Source organism: Mustela lutreola, chromosome 2, assembly GCF_030435805.1.
Source record: "Mustela lutreola isolate mMusLut2 chromosome 2, mMusLut2.pri, whole genome shotgun sequence".
NCBI lineage: Eukaryota > Metazoa > Chordata > Mammalia > Carnivora > Mustelidae > Mustela > Mustela lutreola.
In genome coordinates this window covers 106,438,881-106,459,954 of record NC_081291.1, presented here as the reverse complement: position 1 = coordinate 106,459,954, position 21,074 = coordinate 106,438,881, and the positions used below count along the sequence as shown (strand labels likewise).

General features: G+C 48.4%; 1 protein-coding gene and 1 long non-coding RNA gene across 5 annotated transcripts in view; one reads left to right on the top strand and one right to left on the bottom strand.

Moving 5' to 3' along the window:
• Positions 1-18,141, top strand: part of ZDHHC19 (zinc finger DHHC-type palmitoyltransferase 19) — a 36,112-nt gene extending 17,971 nt beyond the window's left edge. Inside the window, exons 6-7 of one of the 4 annotated variants that reach the window (XM_059163007.1) lie at positions 17,255-17,431; positions 17,610-18,141. In XM_059163007.1, coding sequence (XP_059018990.1) covers positions 17,255-17,431; positions 17,610-17,627 — 195 coding nt within the window. In that variant the 3' untranslated portion in view covers positions 17,628-18,141. Of the gene's footprint in view, positions 1-17,254; positions 17,432-17,606 lie in introns of all 4 variants that reach the window. The other 3 variants (XM_059163006.1, XR_009350925.1, XR_009350926.1) reach the window with 3 other exon arrangements.
• On the bottom strand, positions 3,437-7,208 carry LOC131824668 (uncharacterized). Its single transcript, XR_009350927.1, has 3 exons — positions 6,916-7,208; positions 3,876-3,955; positions 3,437-3,532 (listed from the first exon to the last, which is right to left on the bottom strand). It is a non-coding gene; the product is annotated as an uncharacterized LOC131824668 (long non-coding RNA).
• Positions 18,142-21,074: the final 2,933 nt, after the last annotated feature.

Below are 21,074 nucleotides of genomic sequence, written 5' to 3'. Positions count from 1 at the left end.
GTGTCTCTCTCTGTCAAATAGATAAATAAAATCTTTTAAAATATGAAAAATTAACTAAATTTTAAAATGTGTTCATGTATGGTATAATTGTTAATTTTCAATTTTACATATATAGGTTATATATATAATTACATATATATATACATATATATAATTTTTATTTATTTAGAAAGAGAGAGAGCAATAGCAGGGGCAGAGGGAGAGGGAGAAGCAGACTCCCCTGCTGAGCAGGGAGCCCAATATGGGGCTCAGTCCCAGTACCCTGGGACCACGACCCGAGCCAAAGGCAGAAGCCTGACTGACTGAGGCACACAGGTGCCCCTCAATTTTATATATGTATTTTTAAGAGACTAGAAGCAAGGTCATCAAATGCTTGTGGTGAATAAGCAAGTATTTCCTCATTGGGGGGTTCTGGCTGCCAGTCTGGGGGTTAGGACCCTGAATACCTCAGGCCAGCTCTTCCTCTGTGGGCTGTGTGACTACAGAAAGTACTGCTCCTCTCTGAGACTCTTCCCTCATCTGAGAAATGGGGCTGTGGAACCAGAAAGTCCGTGGCTCCTTCCAGCTCTGCTGTTACCTGAGGGACCTGGAGGGTTATGGGTAATTTGGCTGACTTGGCTGGGGTCGCTCTGCTCTGCAGAAGGATTGGCAGCCACCCCCACGCAGGCCCCTCTCCTGGAGGGCTCCACAGATAGGACGCAGTGGCCCTCAGCCTGCTCAGCTGCCAGGCTCTGATCTCATATTCAAGTCACTCCTCTCATCTCTTTAACACCCATTCTGAAGCACAAAGGGCCTCCCAGACCCTCCACCTGTGGCCTCCTGACTTCTACAAAGGGGGTTATAACAGAGCAGCCGCCTTCACAGCCTCAATGGCCCCGAAATCTTGCTCAGGAAGTGAGGGCGCCAGCCAGACCAGGGGAAATGCGTTGTTTGTGTACCCCCGGTGTGCCAGACACTCACTGTCTGAGTCATTCATTCTCCACGGCAGCCCTGGTAGGGAGGCTGGAGTATCACCTTTGTTTTCTGGAGGCGGAGGTGAGGCTCGAGGGGTAGAGCACCAGGTCCAGTCGTGCAGCTGTGAGTGGCTGTCCCTGCATTTGAGTGGGCAGCAGCCAGAGTCCCAGGCTGTCCTTCTGAAGGCAGAGGGGGATCCCCGGCTGCCTGTCAGACCCCACTCCTGACTCCCTGCCAGAATGTTGTGTGTGGTGGCAGGGGGTGAAATCTTTTTCTGATCACACCCATTGGAAACCTGATTGTCTCCCCTAGAAAATCCCACAGGCAGAACTGCTGTTCCCCCTCTTTGTTCTCAGACCCCTGAGTCCACCAGACTCCCCAAGCAGTCAGCAGGTCCAGCACCTTCTGTCATCTTGCTGTGATGAAAGCAGCCTCCTGAAGGGAGAGAATTTAAGGTCCCCCGCTGTCCTGCCATCCCCCTCATGCTGACCTGGCTTTAGGGACCTGCTTCTTCCTTTCACAACTTCCCTATTTGGTCAAGTGACTATCCTTTCCCCTCAGCCTGCTCCCTTGCCCCCCTCCCTCATACCACCATTCTTTCTTCAAATTATAAAAGAGGAGGGCAGGGGAAAATTATGTCCATTCTCCTCTCTGGCCTCAGATTTTAGGCAGGCATTCAAGATAAATTAAAAGTATTTTCTTATCAAATGCCATCACTTTTTTGTTTTGACTACCAGCATTATAGTAATAGTTTTTGAATGAATATTCATTGCATTTGTTCGGGAATCTGGAGGACTGTGGGTTAATCGGCCCTCCTTGGACTAGCCTGAGTCCTTAAATACCATAAGAATCCTGTTTCAGTGGGAAAGTGCCTTTAGACCACATCTTGGAATATAATCTAGTTGGACATCGGGGGCTGCCTGTAATTCTTAACAAATTCAAATCTGCAACATCTTGGGTGGGATTCCTAACCTTGCTTGACTCATAGTCCATATTTCACAGGACTGTTCTAAGGATTAAATGAGGTAAGGTGTGGAAATGTGCCAGCCCATAATGGGAGCTCTGTAAACCTCCCACACTGTTCACCACTGCATACTGACCTGGGGGCTCAGGTGTTAGCCTCCCTGAACCCCAGAATTTTCATGTTTGAACTGGGGCATCCGTCCTGGAGTTGCTTTGACTACTTCAGAAGGTGGCAGGGAGGTACCAAGCAGAAAGTGTGAAAGTACTTTCTAGGCTAAGGGCACCGAACACAGTTAAGAAATTATTACATGCATGCCCCATTGCACCACTTAATTGACTTGTTTTTAAAGAGATAAAGCTCCAGTCCCCAAACTTTTTTTTTAAGATTTTATTTATTTATTTGAAAGAGAGGGAGAGAGCCCAAGCAGGGGGTGGGGGAGGCAGAGGCAGAGGGAGGAGCAGACTCCCCGCTGGGCAGGGAACCCTATGTGGGGCTTGATCTCAAGACCCTGAGTTCATGACCTGAGCTGAAGTCAGATGTTGAACCAACTGAGCCACCCAGGTGGGTCACAGTCCCCAGATGCTTACTTACTGGTTAGGACAGGCCAAACCGATCTCAGGAATCATAGAGTTGGGCTCTGCCTGGCCACACAGCGCTAGAGACAAGAGCTATAATGAAGGGCAGATCTGCCCTCATTCTCTTGTCTGCTCTCAGCAACTAGCCCTTGTTTCCCAGGCACTGACTGTCAGGTGGCATGTGCTCGGCCCTGACTGTGGGACTGCCAGGATGAGCTGACCTCTCCCTTCACGTGAGGCCCTCGGGCTCCTTGTCTCCTGCATGGTCCCTCTCTCCCAGCAGAGCAGTGGAGGGCCTGGTCCTTGCTCTCCAGGGGGGGCAGTGACTGCTCTAGGCATAGGTCCCCATGCCCACAGCCACTGCACACCTGCCCAGAGTGGGTGTGGTCTTCGGCAGCCCATCTGTTACCTTAAAGTCTCCCAGAGCAAAATCTTAAAAAAAAAAAAAGGATCATTTAAAAGGAATAAGCAAGGCTACATATATTAACTGATTCCGTGGGCTCCGTGTTCTTTTTTTAAAAATATCTTTAAAATTTAAATTCAATTAATTAACATATAGTGTATTATTAGTTTCAGAGATAGAGGTCCGTGATTCCTCAGTCTTATATAACACCCAGTGCTCATTAAGTCACCCAGCTACCCCATCCCCTCACCCCCCTCCCAGGCTCTGTGTTCTATAGCAGAGTACATCTTTTTACAAAGTGAGGTGATTTAAAGTTGATTTGGTGACAAATACCAAGTAGGAAGTAGAGCAGGAGATGCGCGGTATGGAAACACCTGTGACGGAAAACTGGCTCAAGTCCGGAAAATGCTCTTTTCCCTCTGATGCGTTCTTGACTCATTTTCCAGAGACAAAAACAGGTGCACAGAGGTGAGGTGAGCTTCAGTGGGGTTGCAGGGCCTGGAGAGAGGGCTCCTCACACTACCATTGAGCCAGGGGCATGACAGTTCAGAGCCTGCCGCTGCACCGGTGAGCTGTGCCAGGCAGGGGCTCGTCCTCCGACCAGAAACGGTTGCATCAGACTGGCTGACCTCATGCCTGTGGCAAGGCAGATAGAGAGGTTGATTGGGGCTTAGGAAGAGGGGACGATCTGAAGGAGAACCAGGCAGAGACAAAAGGCAGGCAGAGACCTGCCGGGCTGGCCACCACCAGAATTCCGAACCCAGAGTGAGGAGGAGGAACAAAGTAACACACTCTGAGTTCTTTTAACCACTGGTGTAGCCTCCGATTGGCCTCCAACAGGCTTCTAAAACCAGAAATGGTGGTAGGTGAAAAGAACTTAAGTCAAAGGACAGCTACAAACTGTGCAAATGCATCCCACGCACCCACCCAGCCAGACACACAGACACTGTACTTACACAGCCCCACCCCACACACACACCTTGAGTAACTCAGGGTCAGGGACCTTCCTGCTTGAAGAACCATAACAGACCTTTTGTCCCAGTGCCTCTTAAAAAACTCCTAGGATGAGAAAACAAAAAACAAAAAAGCCTCCTAGGATGTGGGGCACTGGGGTGGCTCAGTCAGTTAAGCATCTTTGCCTTCAGCTCAGGTCATGATTTCGGGGTCCTGGGATCGAGCCCTGCATTGGGCTCATTGGAAACTTGCTTCTCCCTCTCCCTCTGTGTCTCTCTCTGTCAAATAAATAATAAATAAAATCTTTTTTTTAAAAGGGGGGTTGGGCGCCTGGGTGGCTCAGTGGGTTAAGCCTCTACCTTTGGCTCAGGTCATGATCTCAGGGTCTTGGGATCGAGCCCTGCTAAGGCTTTCTGCTTAGCAGGGAGCCTGCTTCCCCCTCCTCCTCTGCCTGCCTCTGTGCCTGCTTGTGATTTCTGTCTGCCAAGTAAGTAAATAAAATCTTTTAAAACAGAAACGAAAAAAAAACAACAACAAAAAACAAAACTCCTAGGATGTGCTCTCACCTTTGGAATGACATGTAGCTGACCTGTCCACCTTTGTTGTGGTCACTAAAAGCTTAATAGCTGTGTCTGGTGGCCACAGTTTCACGAGACATAAACACAGGTTCAAGTGAAAGGAACAAACAAGTACTGAGCACACTTGACCTAGCACTATGCAAGGAATGGGATCTTTTGGGCGAAAAGGAATATGGAGGGGACAAAAGATGAATGAGGCAGCCTTGGCCTCAAGGGACCTGCAGCCCCTGAGGGGCAGGAGAGGGAATGCTTGCTTGAGGAACCAAAGTGACCAGTCAGCTGTAAGCCACTTCCAGTAAGATTTAAAGATGATTGGCCATGGAGGGATGGTCACAACCAGTGCATGACTGTTCCCAGGGGCTGGAGCCACTGTCAGGCGGAGGGCAGTGTCAGGGAGGGCTTCCACTTCCCGGGGAGACTGTGGGCACAGCTGGTGCTAGGGGGGTGCAGTGGGCGTCAGTCCCCGTAGACAGACGAGGCACCTGAGGTCTGGGCGTCCAGTGCACCAGACTACGGCAGTTAAGGATAGCATCTGGACCCCTGAAGGAGAGGCCACGCCAGAGAGTGGCCTGGGCCTGGAGGCGGGGAGGGCACGGGTTACTCCCGGGGTCTGCGGGGAAGGAACAGGTAAGAGAAGGGCAGGGTAAGCAGTCCTGGAAAAGCAGCTCTAGGAGGAGTGACCCGGCTTATTTCATGTGAGGACCAGGGAGGGGACATGTGCAGGTGGACGGGAGGGGCACACTCGTGGGCGGGTGGGAGGAGGGCACAATGGTGGTCACTGTTGGTGCAGAGATAAAGATTTCTGGTACCAGTTAAGAGGAACCTCAAAAAACCTTTAATTCCAGAACGAGCTTTTGGTTTCAGAGATTACTCAACTCTGTTTATTTTTATCTTAAGTAAGAAAGAAAGAAAGCAAGAAAACTAGCTTTTCTTAAGTCAGTTCTATTCTTTTTAATACCTACAAGCTGAGATGGGGTTGGGGGAGAAGAGTAGCTGCAGTTCACCCCGTCTCGGCTGGCTGTGCCGTGGGGCGGCTGCTGGGGGCCGCCCAGCGGGGCCACCGAATCCCTCAGCCACATTCGGACACCTCACAGTCCTCTGGATAACATCACTGGGGAAACTGAGGCACCATTGGTTCAGTAGGTAGCTCTAGGCCACTCAGAGCAGAGCAGTGACCCAGGTGCCCCCTCCCTGCCCAGGGACTGGCTTTTTCAGCCCAATGCTGGATGTTGGTTCCTGACAGGAAGCACTCCCGCCCCCGGCCCCCACACCCCCCCTCCTTTGGCTTCCCTGCTGCCAGTCTTTTCAAGGTCCCTGCAATTTAGAGATTGCTCTTATTTCGAAGTAAACACATTTTCCTCCTGACTACAAAAGTGAAATGTATCTATTTTGGAAAATTTTGTAAAGTATAGAAAAACACAAAAACAAAAAATGAAAGTCCTCTGTCATCCCACAGTCCAGAACGAACCACTGCTAACCTTCTGGGGAATAGCCTTCCAGTTTTTCTTGTGTCTATCCATATGCATGTGTAATAAAAATTACCACCCCACTATTTTTTGATTTTTAAAAAGAAACCTGTTTATTTATTTAGAGAGATCCCACGTGCATAGACCCGAGAGATAGCAGGGGTAGGGGCAGAGGGAGGGGGAGCCTGTCGCTGGGGCTCCATCTCACAACCCTGAGATCATGACCTGAGCCACTCAGGGCAACCCCTCGCTGTGTAATTTTATTTTTAATCTAAGATTTTATTTATTCGACAGAGATCACAAGTAGGCAGAGAGGCATGCAGAGAGAGAGAGAAGCAGGCGCCCTACCAAGCAGAGAGCCAGATGCCAGGCTCAATCCTAGGACTGTGGGATCATGACCCGAGCAGAAGGCAGAGGCTTAACCCACTGAGCCACCCAGGTGCCCCATGTAATTTTATACACTTATTTAGAGATACAACTGACTAAACGGGACATATTTGAAGTGTATACAATCTGATGAGTTTTGCCACACGTGTACATCTAGGAAGCCACCACGCAATCAAGGTTCGGTTCACGGCCCACAAACACTTCCCCGAGACCTGTTCCTGTCCTCCGCTGCCTGCAGTCCTATCCCCAGCGCTGCCTGGAACTGGGGATTTCCGGCGAGTGTCCCGGGCCTGCGCGGGCGGCACCCCGCCAGAGCGCCGCCTATGCTCGGGCTCTGTTGCAGTGCTCTTCAAGGAGCAGGAACACTACCACCTTCTCTAGGCCACAAGCTTCACTTGATCTTGTCAGTTTCCTCCAGCGGCTGGGCTTCTGCTCTCAGGCAGGGCCAGCCCCCCAGGGAGCCTGCTCCTTTCTTCCCTCCAGCTCTCAGCCCTCTGCCTCCTCCGCCCTCCCTCATACAGATCTGCCTCCTCCAGAACCTTCCAGCTTTCTGAAGTTGGACTCAGCCCTCCCTGGGGTTCTGTAGCCTCTTCTGGGAAGGCTGCAGGGGTCCCTGGTGGCAGGTGCCACAGACCTGTCTGGAGCTCTTATTGCCTCTGCAGGTGGAGCAGGAGCTGGGGTGGGGTGGCCGGATGGTGAGGGAGGTGCAGCAGGCTCCCTGTGGGCACCCACGCTTGCTTCGTGCTCCTTTTGACAGTCGACTTTCTGAATCTCATTACTCCAGCGCTTTGGTGAGCAGGATTTCCTGCGTGTAATTTAATCTTTTCTCTATGACTCAGGCCGTATTTGTAACCTTGTTTGGTAATGGACCGTGGCAGATGCAGTGGCAGTGTGGGTGGAGGGGGAGACCAACGCGGCCATTTTACTGGAATTTGCTTTCTTGCAAAGGCCACACGTGTCCTCCAGCCTCAGAAGGGGGACAGCAGCTGGGTTTCTGCCGGCCTATTGGCAGCAGTCTAATGTGCTCCAAGGCATTAGCAAATCGAGGGCAGCAGCCTTCTGTCAATGGCTTACCCCCCCCAACAGATTAGCATGATGATACCCATATGCATACATTATTTCAGGGTCCTCAGAGCCCTCTCACACACTTATCCTCTGACCTTCACAATAACCTTGGGAGAAAAGCAGGGAAGGGGCTCCTGTCCATTTCAGACCTCTGCCCCACAGTGGTCTCAAATATCAGTCCCAGCTCCATTACCAATGGGGGCGGCAAGCAAAGATACCCCCTCAAACAGGGAGTGTAGGAGAATACATCTGGGACCTTGGGGTGCAAAGAATTTCTTGGAAGCACTGTTAAGAAAAAGATAGGGGGGCACCTGGTGGCTCAGCCGGTTAAGCATCTGCCTTCAGCTTGGGTCATGATCCCGGGATCCTGGGATGGAGCCCCACATTGGGCTCCTTGCTCAGTGGAGTGTCTGCTTCTCCCTCTGCCCCTCCCCCACATCATGCTCCCCTGTGCGTGCTCTCTCTCCCTGTAGCAAAAATAAAAAATAAAAAAAATCTTTAAAAAAAAAAAGATGAATTCACTCTACTCCATTACAACAAAAAGCTGATAATGATGTGTCCATGTAGGTAAAAGGATTGTAACAAATGTACCACTCTGGTGGTGCTGTTGGTAGCGGGGGGCGGGGGGGGGGGTCTCAGTGTGTAAAGTCCTCAGCTGTATAGGAACTGTCTCTGCTTTCTACTCTGTACTTTTGCTGTAAACTTGAAATTGCCCTTAAAAACAGTCTGTTTAGGTGCCCCTTGGTGGCTCAGTCAGTTAAGTATCTGACTCTTGATTTTTGGCTCAGGTCATGATCTCAGGGTCATGAGATCGAGCCCCATATCAGGCTTTGCACTGTGCGTGGAGCCTGCTTATGATTCTCTCTCCCTCTCCCTCTGCCTGCTCCAACCTGAACATACTCTCACTCTCTCAAAATATACATATAATAAAGGTCTGCAGCTTAAAAAAAAAAAAAGCCTCTTTAAAAGGAAAAATAAAGTGAATATAGCTTCTGTTCCTATACATAAAGCAAAAAGTTGCAAAATAAGAGACTGTATTTGCAACACATAAATCCATGCAGGATCAGAGTCAGAATACACCAAGCACTGGAAATAAGTAAGAAAAGAAGACAAGGAACATGTCCACCACCAGGGGTATGCAAGAGAAAACATGGTCAGTTAACATATAAAGAGATGCTCAACTTCCTTAGGAATCAGGAAAATGCAAATTGAAGGCACTAGGAAATACCGTTTTACACCCTCTGGATTGACAAAGGATTTTTAATGGTGAGGATAGTCTTGCTGGCATGCTGCTGCTCTGATGGCTGCTGTTGGGTCAAGACCCAAGCGGCACTTCCGGTAGGGCACGCGGTACGGGAGTTTCCAGGCGGCCACCATTTGCCATGTCAGAAAGCCTATAAGCAAGAGCTATAGCTTTTAAAAGTCCATGGATAAAATGCGGTCTGTCGTACAATGGAACGAGAGAGAATGAAGAACCCTTACTCTCATTCACTAACAAGTGCACTTCTAGAATATTGCACTGAATGGCGCATTCGTTTCCTGGGGCTGCCGTAACAAAGCACTACAGACAGGGTGGCTTAGACCCAGAAACATATTCTCTCCCAGTCCTGGAGGCCAGAAGTTCAAGATCAAGGCACCGGTGGGGCCACGCTTGCTCTGAAGACCCCAGGGACTGACGCATCCCACGGTCCTTTGCTTGTAGCAGCCAGAACTCCAGGCTTCACGGGTCGTTCTTCCCGTATGCATGCCTTGGGGTCCAAATGTCCCCTTTTTATAAGGACACCCATCATCTTGGGAGTAGGGCCGCCCTGACGACTTCCATCAAGGCCATATCTCTTGGAAAAGATCACGTTCTGCAGTATTGGGGATAGGACTCACCATGGTCTTTTGCGGGGGGGCAGGGGGCACAATTCAATCCATGCAAAATAAAAAAGCAGCAGAATACATATAACAAGAGACCATTTATGAAAAGTTGAGGGATACATAAATACTTAAAAGTTTAATGGAGAGAAGAGAATGACTTCTGCTACATCTGGAGCAGTGGGCATCCTGGGGCGCCTTGGGACCTCAGATACCTTGGGATGCTCCACGTCTTAAGTTCACTGGCAGGTGCATAGGTTTGTTTGAATACTCTTTATAACAGGATATATATGTGGTTTTTATTTGGGAAGTAATTCATAATAAGTGCACAGTTTTAAATAGAATCAGAAAGAAAAGACTTGGAGGACAGTGTCGACTACACTTTGGAGGACTTTCGCTATAGGGGAATGGGGTGGTGTCTGGGGGACAATGAGGGTGGTTTCCCCAGCTCACCGGGGAAGAGCTGGGTTCAGAGAGGTGAAGTGGTTCAGCCAGGCTGATGCAGCTGGCCGGGCTCAGCTGGCAGTGGCACCAAGGTCCCCGAACGCCAGCACCAGGCTTTGTCCTTCCCCCCCTGGTGGCCTATTTCTTGTAGTCATCCTTGGGAGCCTTGGGTGCTAGAGGCTGGTCCCTCTACTACCAGAATTCTGTGATTCCTGGAGCTTGGAGCTAGAAGAGACCTCACTACTACCTCTTGATGTACTCGACCATCCTCCCCTCTCACTTGCCCTCTTGCTGCGATATGAAACCAGTTTCCAGACATGTGCATGGTCACGTGTCTATTATATGCCAAAGTGCATTCAAGGTCCTCACAATTAATGAGTTGTGTGATCCGAACACTGCAGCTGTTACAGAATGAATGTCTCACAAGGAGGAAAGGTCCAGCATATGGAATATACTCAGGGTTTTGTGACAGCGCCATATGGTGACAGGCGGTGGCTACACTCGTGGTGAATAGAGCATAACGTATGGGGTTGTCAGAGGACTATGCTGTACACCTGAAACAAATGTACTATGGTGTGTCGGCTATATTTCAATTTAAAAAATTATTATAATTTTAAAAACAAATAAATTTTAAAAAGTAAACAAGACTTTGAAGAAAAAAAAGAACACTGCAGTTGTTGGATGGTCGACTTGGGCTGGACTCCTGACTGCATTTGCTATCAGTTGGACCTTTGGTCAAGTTCTTTACCGTTGCTGAGACTCATCTGCAAAACAGGCCTCATGCCCACTTCCTAGGGTGGTAATGAGGACTGAGGAAATAAGGTGGGTGCCCAGCACAGGGCTCGGCACACACGCAGGTGCTCAGCAAAGGTGGCCTCCTGTCCGTCTCCTTCCCCACTCCGTGTCTCACACAGGGGTCCTGTCTGCTTCTCCCTGGCCAAGGGCAGTCCACACACCCACATGCCCGCCCACGAAAGGGCTGCCTTTGTTATAAACCAGAGACCCGGTTTTCTGAGCTGACCATAGAAGGGTCTGAGCCGCTGTCCTGGAGAGAGTTTTACTAGCTCCTCCTGAATGGTCATGAGGCGGTTGTCACTCAGGCTGTCAAAAGATGGCCCCAGCTGACCCCACAGCTGTTGTGGAACCTGGCACTCAGTGCAGCGAGCTGGAGAATTTACTCTCTGCTGTGACCCGAAACCTCCCCTGGGTGATAGACCAAGTTCAGTTTTAACTCAGTTTGTCCATCAAGCAAAGGGAGTATTATCTTCCTTGTGTGCCTAATTTCCTTGCTCTGTAAAATGACAGGGTTGGATGAGGCCATCTCTAAGTTCCTTCCCACACCGATTCTAGATTTGTTGTCAGATGTCATTTGAACCTACAAAGTTAGCCCATAGAGACACAGAGGTCCTGCTTTTCTTTGCTGAAATCCCAGAGCACCTAGTTCCCCAGCACCTGCAGGAGCCAAATCTAGCAGAAGTGCCAGGAGAGAACTTCTCTGGTCTTCGGAGCCCGGGCAGCATAGGGTGGAGCCCCGGGCCAGCCCTCAGGCTGTGAGCCCACACAGGGCTGTCCGAGGAGGCCTGGGGAGCAGGCACCACCACCGCTTTCGACACTCCCATTCTTTAACTCAGTAACTTCACCTCTGTGAAATGATTCTAAGGAAATGACCAGAAATATGGACAACAGTACACGGATAAAGATGTTTATCACAGTATTGCTTAAAACATTGAAGAACTGGGGCGCCTGGGTGGCTCAGAGGGTTAAAGCCTCTGCCTTCGGCTCAGGTCATGATCCCAGGGTCCTGGGATCGAGCCTCGAGTCGGGCTCTCTGCTCTGTAGGGAGCCTGCTTCCTCCTCTCTCTCTGCCTGCCTCTCTGCCTACTTTTGATCTCTGTCAAATAAATAAATAAAATATTAAAATAAAATAAAATAAAATATTGAAGAACTACAAACAACCTAAATGTTCAGAAATAGAACATTAGTTGAATAAATTTTGTTTTGTCCATATAATTAAATATCAGGAAGCCATTAAAAGTCATGTTAGGGCGCCTGGATGGCTCAGTTGGTTGAGCGACAGCCTTCAGCTCAGGTCATGATCCTGGAGTCTGGGGATCGAGTCCCGTATCGGGCTCCCTGCTCGGGGCAGGAGTGGGGTCTGTTTCTCCCTCTGACCTTCCCCCCTCATGCTCACTCTCTCTCATTCTCTTTCTCTCTCAAATAAATAAAATCATTAAAAAAAAATAAATGAATGTCATGTTATAGAAGATTTTGGAAGTACTTGTAATGCATCAAGTGTAAAGGTAGCATATAGAGTTATACTTGTTGAATGATAATAAGTTGTAGATGGACAAACATGTATACACATGTATATAGTCAACATACAGAAGGAAGTAGATCATGTTATTAGCAGCAGTTGTCTCTGGGGAGTGGGGCTGTGGTAATTTTTATTTCATTCTGAGTTTTTTCACATAATGTGTGGGATATATTATATCTTTGCCCCTTTAGACCTTTTTTTTTTTTTTAAGATTTTATTTACTTATTTGACAAAGAGAGACATAATGAGAGAGGGAACACAAGCAGGGGGAGAGGGGGAGGGAGAAGCAGGTTCCCTGCTAAGTAAGGAACCTGACTCGGGGCTGGATCCTGGGACCCTGGGATCATGACCTGAACCGAAGGCAGAGGCCCAACGACTGAGCCACCCAGGCACTTCCTCTTAAGACTTTTCTGTAAGCTCAAGAATTTTAATAAATATTTCCTTTATATGCAGAAAAACAACAAAATGTTGTTAAGATATTTTCTTTTTAATAAGTGTCAAATACTTTTAAAAGTGATAAGACACTTACAACATCTATCATCTAAACCACTTCTCGGGGAAGTAGTGGGTTTTTCTGTTTCTTTGTTAGTTTTGCTGTTGTTACGTTTATTATACTTTATTTTTTATCATGATAAGTGCACTCTTTACCCCATCCTTTCTTTCCTCCAAGCCCCATCCGCACTCCACGTTCCCTCTGGTAGCCATCAGTTTATTTTCTACAGTTACGAGTTTATTTCTTGGTTTGTCTCTCTTTTTTCCTTGGCTCATTTGTTTTGTTTCATTTCTTGGTTTGTCTCTCTTTTTTCCTTGGCTCATTTGTTTTGTTTCATTTCTTGGTTTGTCTCTCTTTTTTCCCTTGGCTCATTTGTTTTGTTTCATAAACTTCACATCGGAGTGAGATCATATGGCATTTGTCTTTCTCTGACTGACTTCTTTCTTTTAGTATTATACTTTCTAGCTCCATCCATGTCGTTGCAAATTGAAAGATTTATTTCTTTTTTATTGCTGAAAAATATTCCATTGTAGATATGTACCACGTCTTCTTTATCCTTGCTTCCATTGTAAATAATGGTGCTTTATACATAGTGCATATATCTCTTTGAATTAGTATTTTCCTTTTTGCGGGGTAAATACCCAGCAGTGTTATTTCTGGATCCTAGGGTAGCTCTATTTTTAAATTTTTTTGAGGAATCTTCATACTGTCTTCCACTGTGGGTGCACCAATTTGCATTCTGTCCAGTGGTGCACAGCGTTCCTTCTCCGTGTCCTCACCAACACTTGTTGTTTCTTGTGTTTTTTATTTTAGCCCGTCTGACAGATGTGAGGTGATATCTCATAGATAATTTTATTAGTATTTCTCTGATGATTAGGGATGATGAGCAACTTTTCATGTGTCTGTTGGCCATCTGTACATCTTTTTTTATGTCTGTTCTTGTCATCTGCCCATTTTTAAATTGGATTATTTGTTTTTGGGGTGGTGAGTTGTAGCAGTTCTTTATATACTTTGGATACTAACCCTTTATCAGAAATGTCATTTGCGGGGCGCCTGGGTGGCTCAGTGGGTTGAGCCTCTGCCTTCTGCTCAGGTCATGATCCCAAAGTCCTGGGATCGAGTCCTGCATCGGGCTCTCTGCTCAGTGTGGAGCCTGCTTCCTCCTCTCTCTCTCTCTCTCTCTCTGTCTACTTGTGATCTCTTTCTGTCAAATAAATAAAATCTTAAAAAAAAAAAAAAAAGAAAAAAGAAATGTCATTTGCAAGAGTACCTGGGTATCTCAGTGAGTTAGGCAGCTAACTCGATTTTGGCCCAGGTCATGATCTTGGGCTCCTCAGATCGAGCCCCGTGTCAAGCTCTGCACTGGTCTCTTCACTCAGCTGGGAGTCTGCTCCAGGAATGGTAAGACCGCACTCTGCTGGGATGGCCTCTGCCGCGTCTGAAGTCCCCGTGTTCTGAATGATCACGGCACACATCTCACTAAGTCCTGCCTTGGTTTAGAATTATTTGCCTGCACATGCCAGCCTGCAGCTGGACCAGAAACTCCCCATGGGTCAGGACCAGGCCTCCCACCCACCAGAGTGCCCGGCGTGTGGTAGGTGCTCCGTGAGTGTCAGCTGAAGGAGCTGCGGGGGACTTCGAGCCAAGTCCGTGTTTAGTGGCAAAGGAAACCCAAACAGAAGATTCCAATGACAGAGTTTGATTTTGTCAGGGAAGAGTGGGGGAAATAGGAGAAACCAAAGAAACCATGGCTGAATTTCCACATGGCTGTGTCTATTTAGCAAGGCGTGGATATTATTAAAACCGGGCACTGCGCCGGATGCCCTAATCTACCATCTGTTTAATCCTGTGGCCTCTCAAGGTTTGGGAGGCCTGGAGAGCCCAGTAGCTTGCCCAGAGCCTTCAAAGACCTCGTTCCTGGTGTTTTGATCCTGGGGAAGGGTTGGAGGTCAGTAACTTAGTGAAAGAGTACAGCTTCTTATATGGAGCAAACCGTTTAGGACCCAAAGGCTGAGGAGTAGTTGCGTTAGAGCCTGTGAGAGCTTGGCTCAGATGTATCCTGCAAAGCGATGATGTGCAAAGCTGGAAACTCTCCCTCCTGGTCTGGGAGCAGTAAGAGCAGTTACCTCAGGTGGTCGCTGTGTAGACTAAAGGAGACAGTGACGACTGAAGTGATGGCCTCCAGGGTCTTGCACTGCCATTCTCGAAGAGGGGTCTCACTGTTTTCTGGAGACTCTTTCAGCTCTGCTTGGGAATATTAATTTAGTCTTTTCTGAAAATGTTTGCCATTCAGGGTCTCAGGTCTGGGCGTGCCTACCTGCCCAAAATCCATTTCCTCTTCTTCCCTAGGAGCAGCTTCCTGCCTTAGCTCACCCTTGACAAGCCTGCGCTCTGAGTTCCCAGGGTGCCTGTGACTGGGGTGACCATGTGACCAGTTCTGGCCAATGGGACACAAATGGAAAGAGCCTCCTAGGACAGGCTGCCTGGCTCCGTTCCCTTCTCTTTCTTCCTACTTCGAAAAGGTTCCTGTTATTTGAAACCGGAGTAACTATTTCCACAGGAAGAGCCAAGAGAACCATAGAGACGCCAGCCCCAACGCTACTGAGCACCAGACCCAGCCGCTTTCACATATTTCCCTCTGTGAAACAAAGAAACCCCTATTTGTTCAAGTACTCGCAAGTCAGGTTTTGTGTTGCTCGAAGCCCTGTTCTCAACGGGCTGACTGAGTGACTGACTGACTGAGGGCACTTCCAGCTGCTCTCCCTCTTGGTCAGGGAGGGAGGGATGCCCTTAGGCCCTCAAGGAACTCTGTGTCAGCAGGATCTCTTTGCTCCTTCTGTAGACTTTTGTCAGACTGGGTTGTGCTCTGGGAGCCTGGAGGGCATTGCTGACTTTCTCTGCTCCTCTTTTGCGCCACTGTTAGGTTCCCTCATCTCCTCTGACTTCAATTTCCCATTTCCCTTGATGAATCCGCTCCTTGCAAAATCACCTTCCTATCACACGCACTGAGTCAGCATCCCCTCCCCACATCATGTGGCACATAAACACCACACACACACACACACACACACACACACACTCATCATACACCTCTCTCCTGGCCTTTTAGTCTTTTATATTTTTCTTCTTGATATAGGGAGAGCCCCAGATCTGAAATCCAGTGTCCTGATTATGCTCCCGCCCGATTCCATCTGCTCCTGCCAGATGGAATGTTCTTAATCCACGTAGAATTTTAGAGTCAGGAGAGGCTGCCTCGGGGAGCAGACACCCTCACCAGGGCCCTGGGAGCCTGCCCTTTCTTCCTCCTCACTAAGCCCAACTGGCCTTCCCCGGGGACACATGCCAAAGAGGGTATAGAGCAGAGCCTCTCCAGGATTCTCAGCTGCAATGCTGACCTTGGAAGCCAGAATTCCCAGGCCACCCTGAGGGCTATTTGGGGCTACCTCTCCACCCTGTCTTGAGCAAGTGCAGAGCTGGCCAGAGTAGATGATACCCGAGGGAATCAACTGTTTATTTATGCTCGGCTCACTCCTACTGAGACAATGCTGCACTTTGTCTGAGGAGACCTGCACCATGCAGGGAGTCCCCAACCTTCCCCCGTGCAGGAAAAGGGCCCTGGACGGTAGTTTCGCCACTGAAGCGGGGGGGGGGGTCTGTAAGGAGCTCCTGGGGGGCGTAGCTCATCGCAAGGTGTGGGGGCATCACCCCATCTTTGTAGGAACAGCTACCTGCCTGGCCGACCAACTGGGTTATATGACCTGGGAGCCCTGGAGATCAGCAGCTCAAGCTCCCAACCACACAGGCTTATCTCCTCACCCTTGTAGACAATCTGAAAGCTTTCCCGGCTTCCCTGCCCCCTGCCCCACAGGTACCTCTCCTGCTCTGGGAAGCCTTGCAGGGATGTGGCTGGGAGATGGGTAATTAAGATTTTCTTCTGGGTGGCAGGAGCCTGTGGGCTCACAGTCCCCACCTTGTGCACTCATGGCTCAGGTGGGATGAACTTGCAGTCTGCCAGGTCAACCCCTGCAGGGAAGGGCTGAAGGTCAAGAAAGGAGCAAAGGGAGCGAGTACCCCAACTTTAAAGTTTCCAGACCTGAGTTGAGGTCTCAGACTCCATGAAGAAGGCCCCAGTATGTTTTGGAAAGAGGCCTCCTGGGCTCAGGAGTCCTGAGTTGAGTAAGACCTGTCCATTTGACCTTGAGCAAGTTACTTTAGAATCTCAGAAGCTTGGAAGCTTCCTTCAGTGTGAAAGGGTCTTGTGAGGATTCCTGTAGCCAGAGAGCTGCTTCTCTAGTCCACCTCCCTGCAGTGGGGACTCCACTTCTATGGAAGTGGGGACTTCCATACTTTCTTGTGGAAGCCCCCACGTATCATATCAAACACAGTAAGACATGCCTACAGCCCACGTTGAATATTTTCTGATGTAAACTTTCTGCAAGGGGTTTAAGAAAATCGCTTTACAAATTATTTGGCTAGAAATAACATTAAAATTTGATTGGTTGATTTTTCAGTGATCATAATGTATATTGGAAATCCTTGGAAAGCAAGAAAAGCGGCAAAGAGTTCTCAGTTGATGCCACTAAACTGAATGAATGAATTTCCAAGCCTGTCGGTCAACCAGCTTGGCCACTTAAATGGGCTATGGGAGGTGTATTCACACCTGGAAATCTGCAAGAACTCTCAGTTAATGTGGTGTGAATTCACAGTCCTTGTCCCCCCAAGCCATTTGCCCCCAACCACTGGGAAATTGTTTGTTTCTTTGTTTTTTAAATCTCTCTGGGTGATTCCAATGTGCAGCCACCGACCTGGAAGAAGTTTGGGCTGGGTGTTCACTGCTCTAACGGGGACTGGGACGATGGATGGCTCCGTAGGACCCCAGCCTTGATTCCAGGAGGAAGGATGAATTCTTGCAGGATGAAGGAAGTACTCCCACGGGGAGGTGCTCCCTGCCACCCACCTCAGGCCTTGTTCTTGGTGAGCCCTAATTTAGATCAAGGCCTCATCAAAAAAAGCCTCTCTAATCTCTCTTTGTTTTTGTGTTTGCACTGTAATCAGTTGGTTTGTTTTTATTATTTTACTGCTGGGTTTCACTCAATAACAGCCTAGCTATTGTGTTTATTGTACTTCTCTTTTTATCTCCCACTCTTAGCAGGTCCTGTTGGCAAGCTGAGCTGTGGGGGCCTGGCCCGAAGTTTGCAGCAAGTTCCTGGGGCTCTGCCTGGGCCTTCCTACTTCTGCAGCAGGTGGCCTGTGGGGGAAGTCCTTGATCTTGAACCCAGACAGTTGCGGCCTGCAGGTGGTCCTGCTTTCAAAGTGAATACCCCAGGATTCTGACCTTTCCAGTGTGAGCCCAAGAAGCTTCCTGAAAAGTGCCTCAGGACTTATCCACAAAGCTTGCAGGCCTCAGAGGCAGTGGGAAATGGGGTGGGGCAGAAGGCTACCACCTGGGGAAGAAGGGTCTGTCCATTAAGCGTAGCTCCTTTGAGTGGAATACCACAGGCCAAAGGAACAAACCAGATGTAGGTGTTTCAACTGGAGAACTCTCAAAATGTGCTGTGGGGCAAAAAAATCCAAGTTGCCAAACCATGTGTGATACACGCTACCATCTCCCTGAAAACAACCCCCCCAACACAATACAATCTATTTTTTATAGGTGTGTATAGAAATAAAGGAATGGAAATGTCTCTGTTTTCTGAAGTTCTGGGGCATACACATCAAACCCATAAATAATAGTTACCCCTGGGGATGTGGAGACAAGGACAAGTTCTGATGGAAAGTGACAGGAAAAGAAACTTTAGTTTTACCAGTAATGTTCAGATTTTTTTTTTTAAAGAAAATTAGTTTACATATTTAATTCAGCTTATTTAATTACATATGTAATTCTTTTTTAGAAATCTAATCTTTTGGGGCGCCTGGGTGGCTCAGTGTGTTAAAGTCTCTGCCTTCGGCTCAGGTCATGATCTTGGGGTCCTGGGATCGAGCCCCGCATCAGGCTCTCTGCTCAGCAGGGAGCCTGCTTCCCTCTCTCTGCCTGCCTCTCTGACTACTTGTGATCTCGGTCTGTCAAATAAATAAATAAAATCTTTTTAAAAAAGGAAAGAAAAGAAAAAAGAAATCTAATCTTTTGTGTGTAAAGGCAAAGCATAGGGCTTGGAATCTGAGGGTGCGGGTTGAAGCCCTGTTCAACCCCTATCACCTCTAGAAAGGATCTGGCCACCAGAGCCATTTTGAACCCTCTGCCTTCACTTGTTGCCTGGGGAAAATGGGCATGAAGATAAAAATAGTAACTCAAGACTGCTTCTTAAAGAACCAAGTGGCCTGGTGGAGAAATATAGATATATGTGTATCTATCTGTCTGTCTATCTATCTATATCATATTATCATTTTGTTTCTAAAAACTTTTTTTTTTAAGATTTTATTTATTTATATGACAGAGATCAGAAGTAGTCAGAGGCAGACAGAGAGAGAAGGGAAAGCAGGCTCCCTGCTGAGCAGAGAGCCTAATGCGGGGCTCAATCCCAGGACCCTGAGATCATGACCTGAGCCGAAGGCAGAGGCTTAGCCCACTGAGCCACCCAGGTGCCCCTCTAAAAACAATTTAGAGCCTTTACAAAGATAGGCTCAAAATAAAATCCAAGGTCTCTCTCCCCAAGGGCAGAGAAAACAGAGTGATTGTAAGGGAGCCACCCGAGTTTCCTGAGAATAGGTCCTGTCAGACAAACATTACTTCCTTTGTTCACAGGAGAAGAGGGGAAAGGAAGACAGCAAAGATCTGTACCGCTTTGACTGTGCCCCAGGCTCTGCCCTGGGTCTACTCAGAGCTCACAACACCCTGAGAGTCAGGTTTCTCATTTTTTCAGGTGCGGAAGTCTGAAAAGGGTTTAGCCTGTCAAGGAACATGCCTCAGGGGAAACTGAAGATCTGGATCTAGATCAGCCCAGATCCCCAGCAGCTAACAGGAGCCACAGCAGTGGCAGGAACTCCTATCCTGGGCCATCACTTCATCCTCCTAAGGATGGTAAATTTTATCACTCACATGTTACAGGTGAAGCAAATGGATTGCAGGGGAATGAATAAGCTGGCCCAAAGTCGTAGGTCTGTCTCTTTCTAAAATCCAAGCTCCTCATCCTGCTACACTATGGCCTCCTTCCTCCAACTACCTCTCTCTACTGTGCCCGCCCCCCCAGGAGATCTTGGCCTTCTCCAGGTGGAGAGTCGATCAGAATCTCTGAAAAGTGGAAAGGGACTGGATAGCCCATACACAGCTCCAGGCGACAACCACCACCCCAGACAGTGTGAGTAGATCAGGTTGACTGCTTATGGGGGTTGGGCGCATGGCCTCCCGTGGCCATCTGGATTGTGGCAAAGCTTCTGATAGAGATGCTCTATAGAGCTTGGAGGTCAAGACGGAGATGTGGGAGGTGAAGCCTGATACCGCTTGTGTCATAGATTGAACTGGGTCCCCCAAAAAGGTATGCTGGAAGTCCTCACCCTGGTACCTGTGAGTGTGACATCATTTGGAAATAGGGTCTTTGTGGATGTAATCTAGTCAGGATGAACTCATACTGGAACAGAGTGAGCATTAAATCCACTTACTCGTATCATACAAGAAGAGGCAAATTTGGACACAGAAACACATAGAAGACACACACGGAGAGAAGAATGGCACGTAAAGATGGAGGCAGAGATGGTGGGATGCAGCGAAAGCCAAGGCATGTGAAGGATTGCCGACAACCAAGGAAGGCTAGCAAGAGGCAAGGAAGGGTTCTTCTCTAGAGTCTTCAGAAGGAGCGTGGCCCTACTGACACCTCAACTTAGGACCTCTGGCCTCCAGAACTGTGCATGAATGGATTTCTGTTGTTTGAAGCTACCCAGTTTGTGGTAATGTGTTTTGGTAGCCCTAGGAAACTCAAACAACCCGAAACAACTTGGTTGCTCCATAGCTGATTGCAAAACCACAAGATATCATGTGGACTTGGGTAGTAGGACAGAGGGCTTTATCCCTGACCCTGATTTATCCTATTATCCTCTGGGATGAAAATCAAGAGTAGGTCTGCCAGTCGAATAGGTGGATTATGCAAAACCTGGAGAGATGCTCAGTGCTGAAGATAGGATCTGTATTCAAAAACATGTCAACTGGGCGCCTGGGTGGCTCAGTGGGTTAAGCTGCTGCCTTCGGCTCAGGTCATGATCTCAGGGTCCTGGGATCGGGTCCCGCATCGGGCTCTCTGCTCAGCGGGGAGCCTGCTTCCTCCTCTCTCTCTGCCTACTCGTGATCTCTCTCTGTCAAATAAATAAATAAAATCTTTAAAAACAAAAAACAAAAAAAAACCCCAAAACATGTCAACTAACTGCAATAATGGGCCAAACTCTACAAGCTGGGATTTAGCAAAGAAAAATTCTTTTCATTAGGTTCAAAGAACCAGCTGCACGAATGCAGAATGAAGAACCCCTGGCTTAACGACAGCTCATGTACTGAACGGCATTGGCCAAAGCTGACTGTGAGCCAAAAATGCATTGCAGTCAAGGCAATAGCTAATGCATGGGTCACCCACGGGCATTTGGGCTGGTCAGGAGCTTCATTCAAGTCTGGATATCATGTTTTAGTATTTGACAC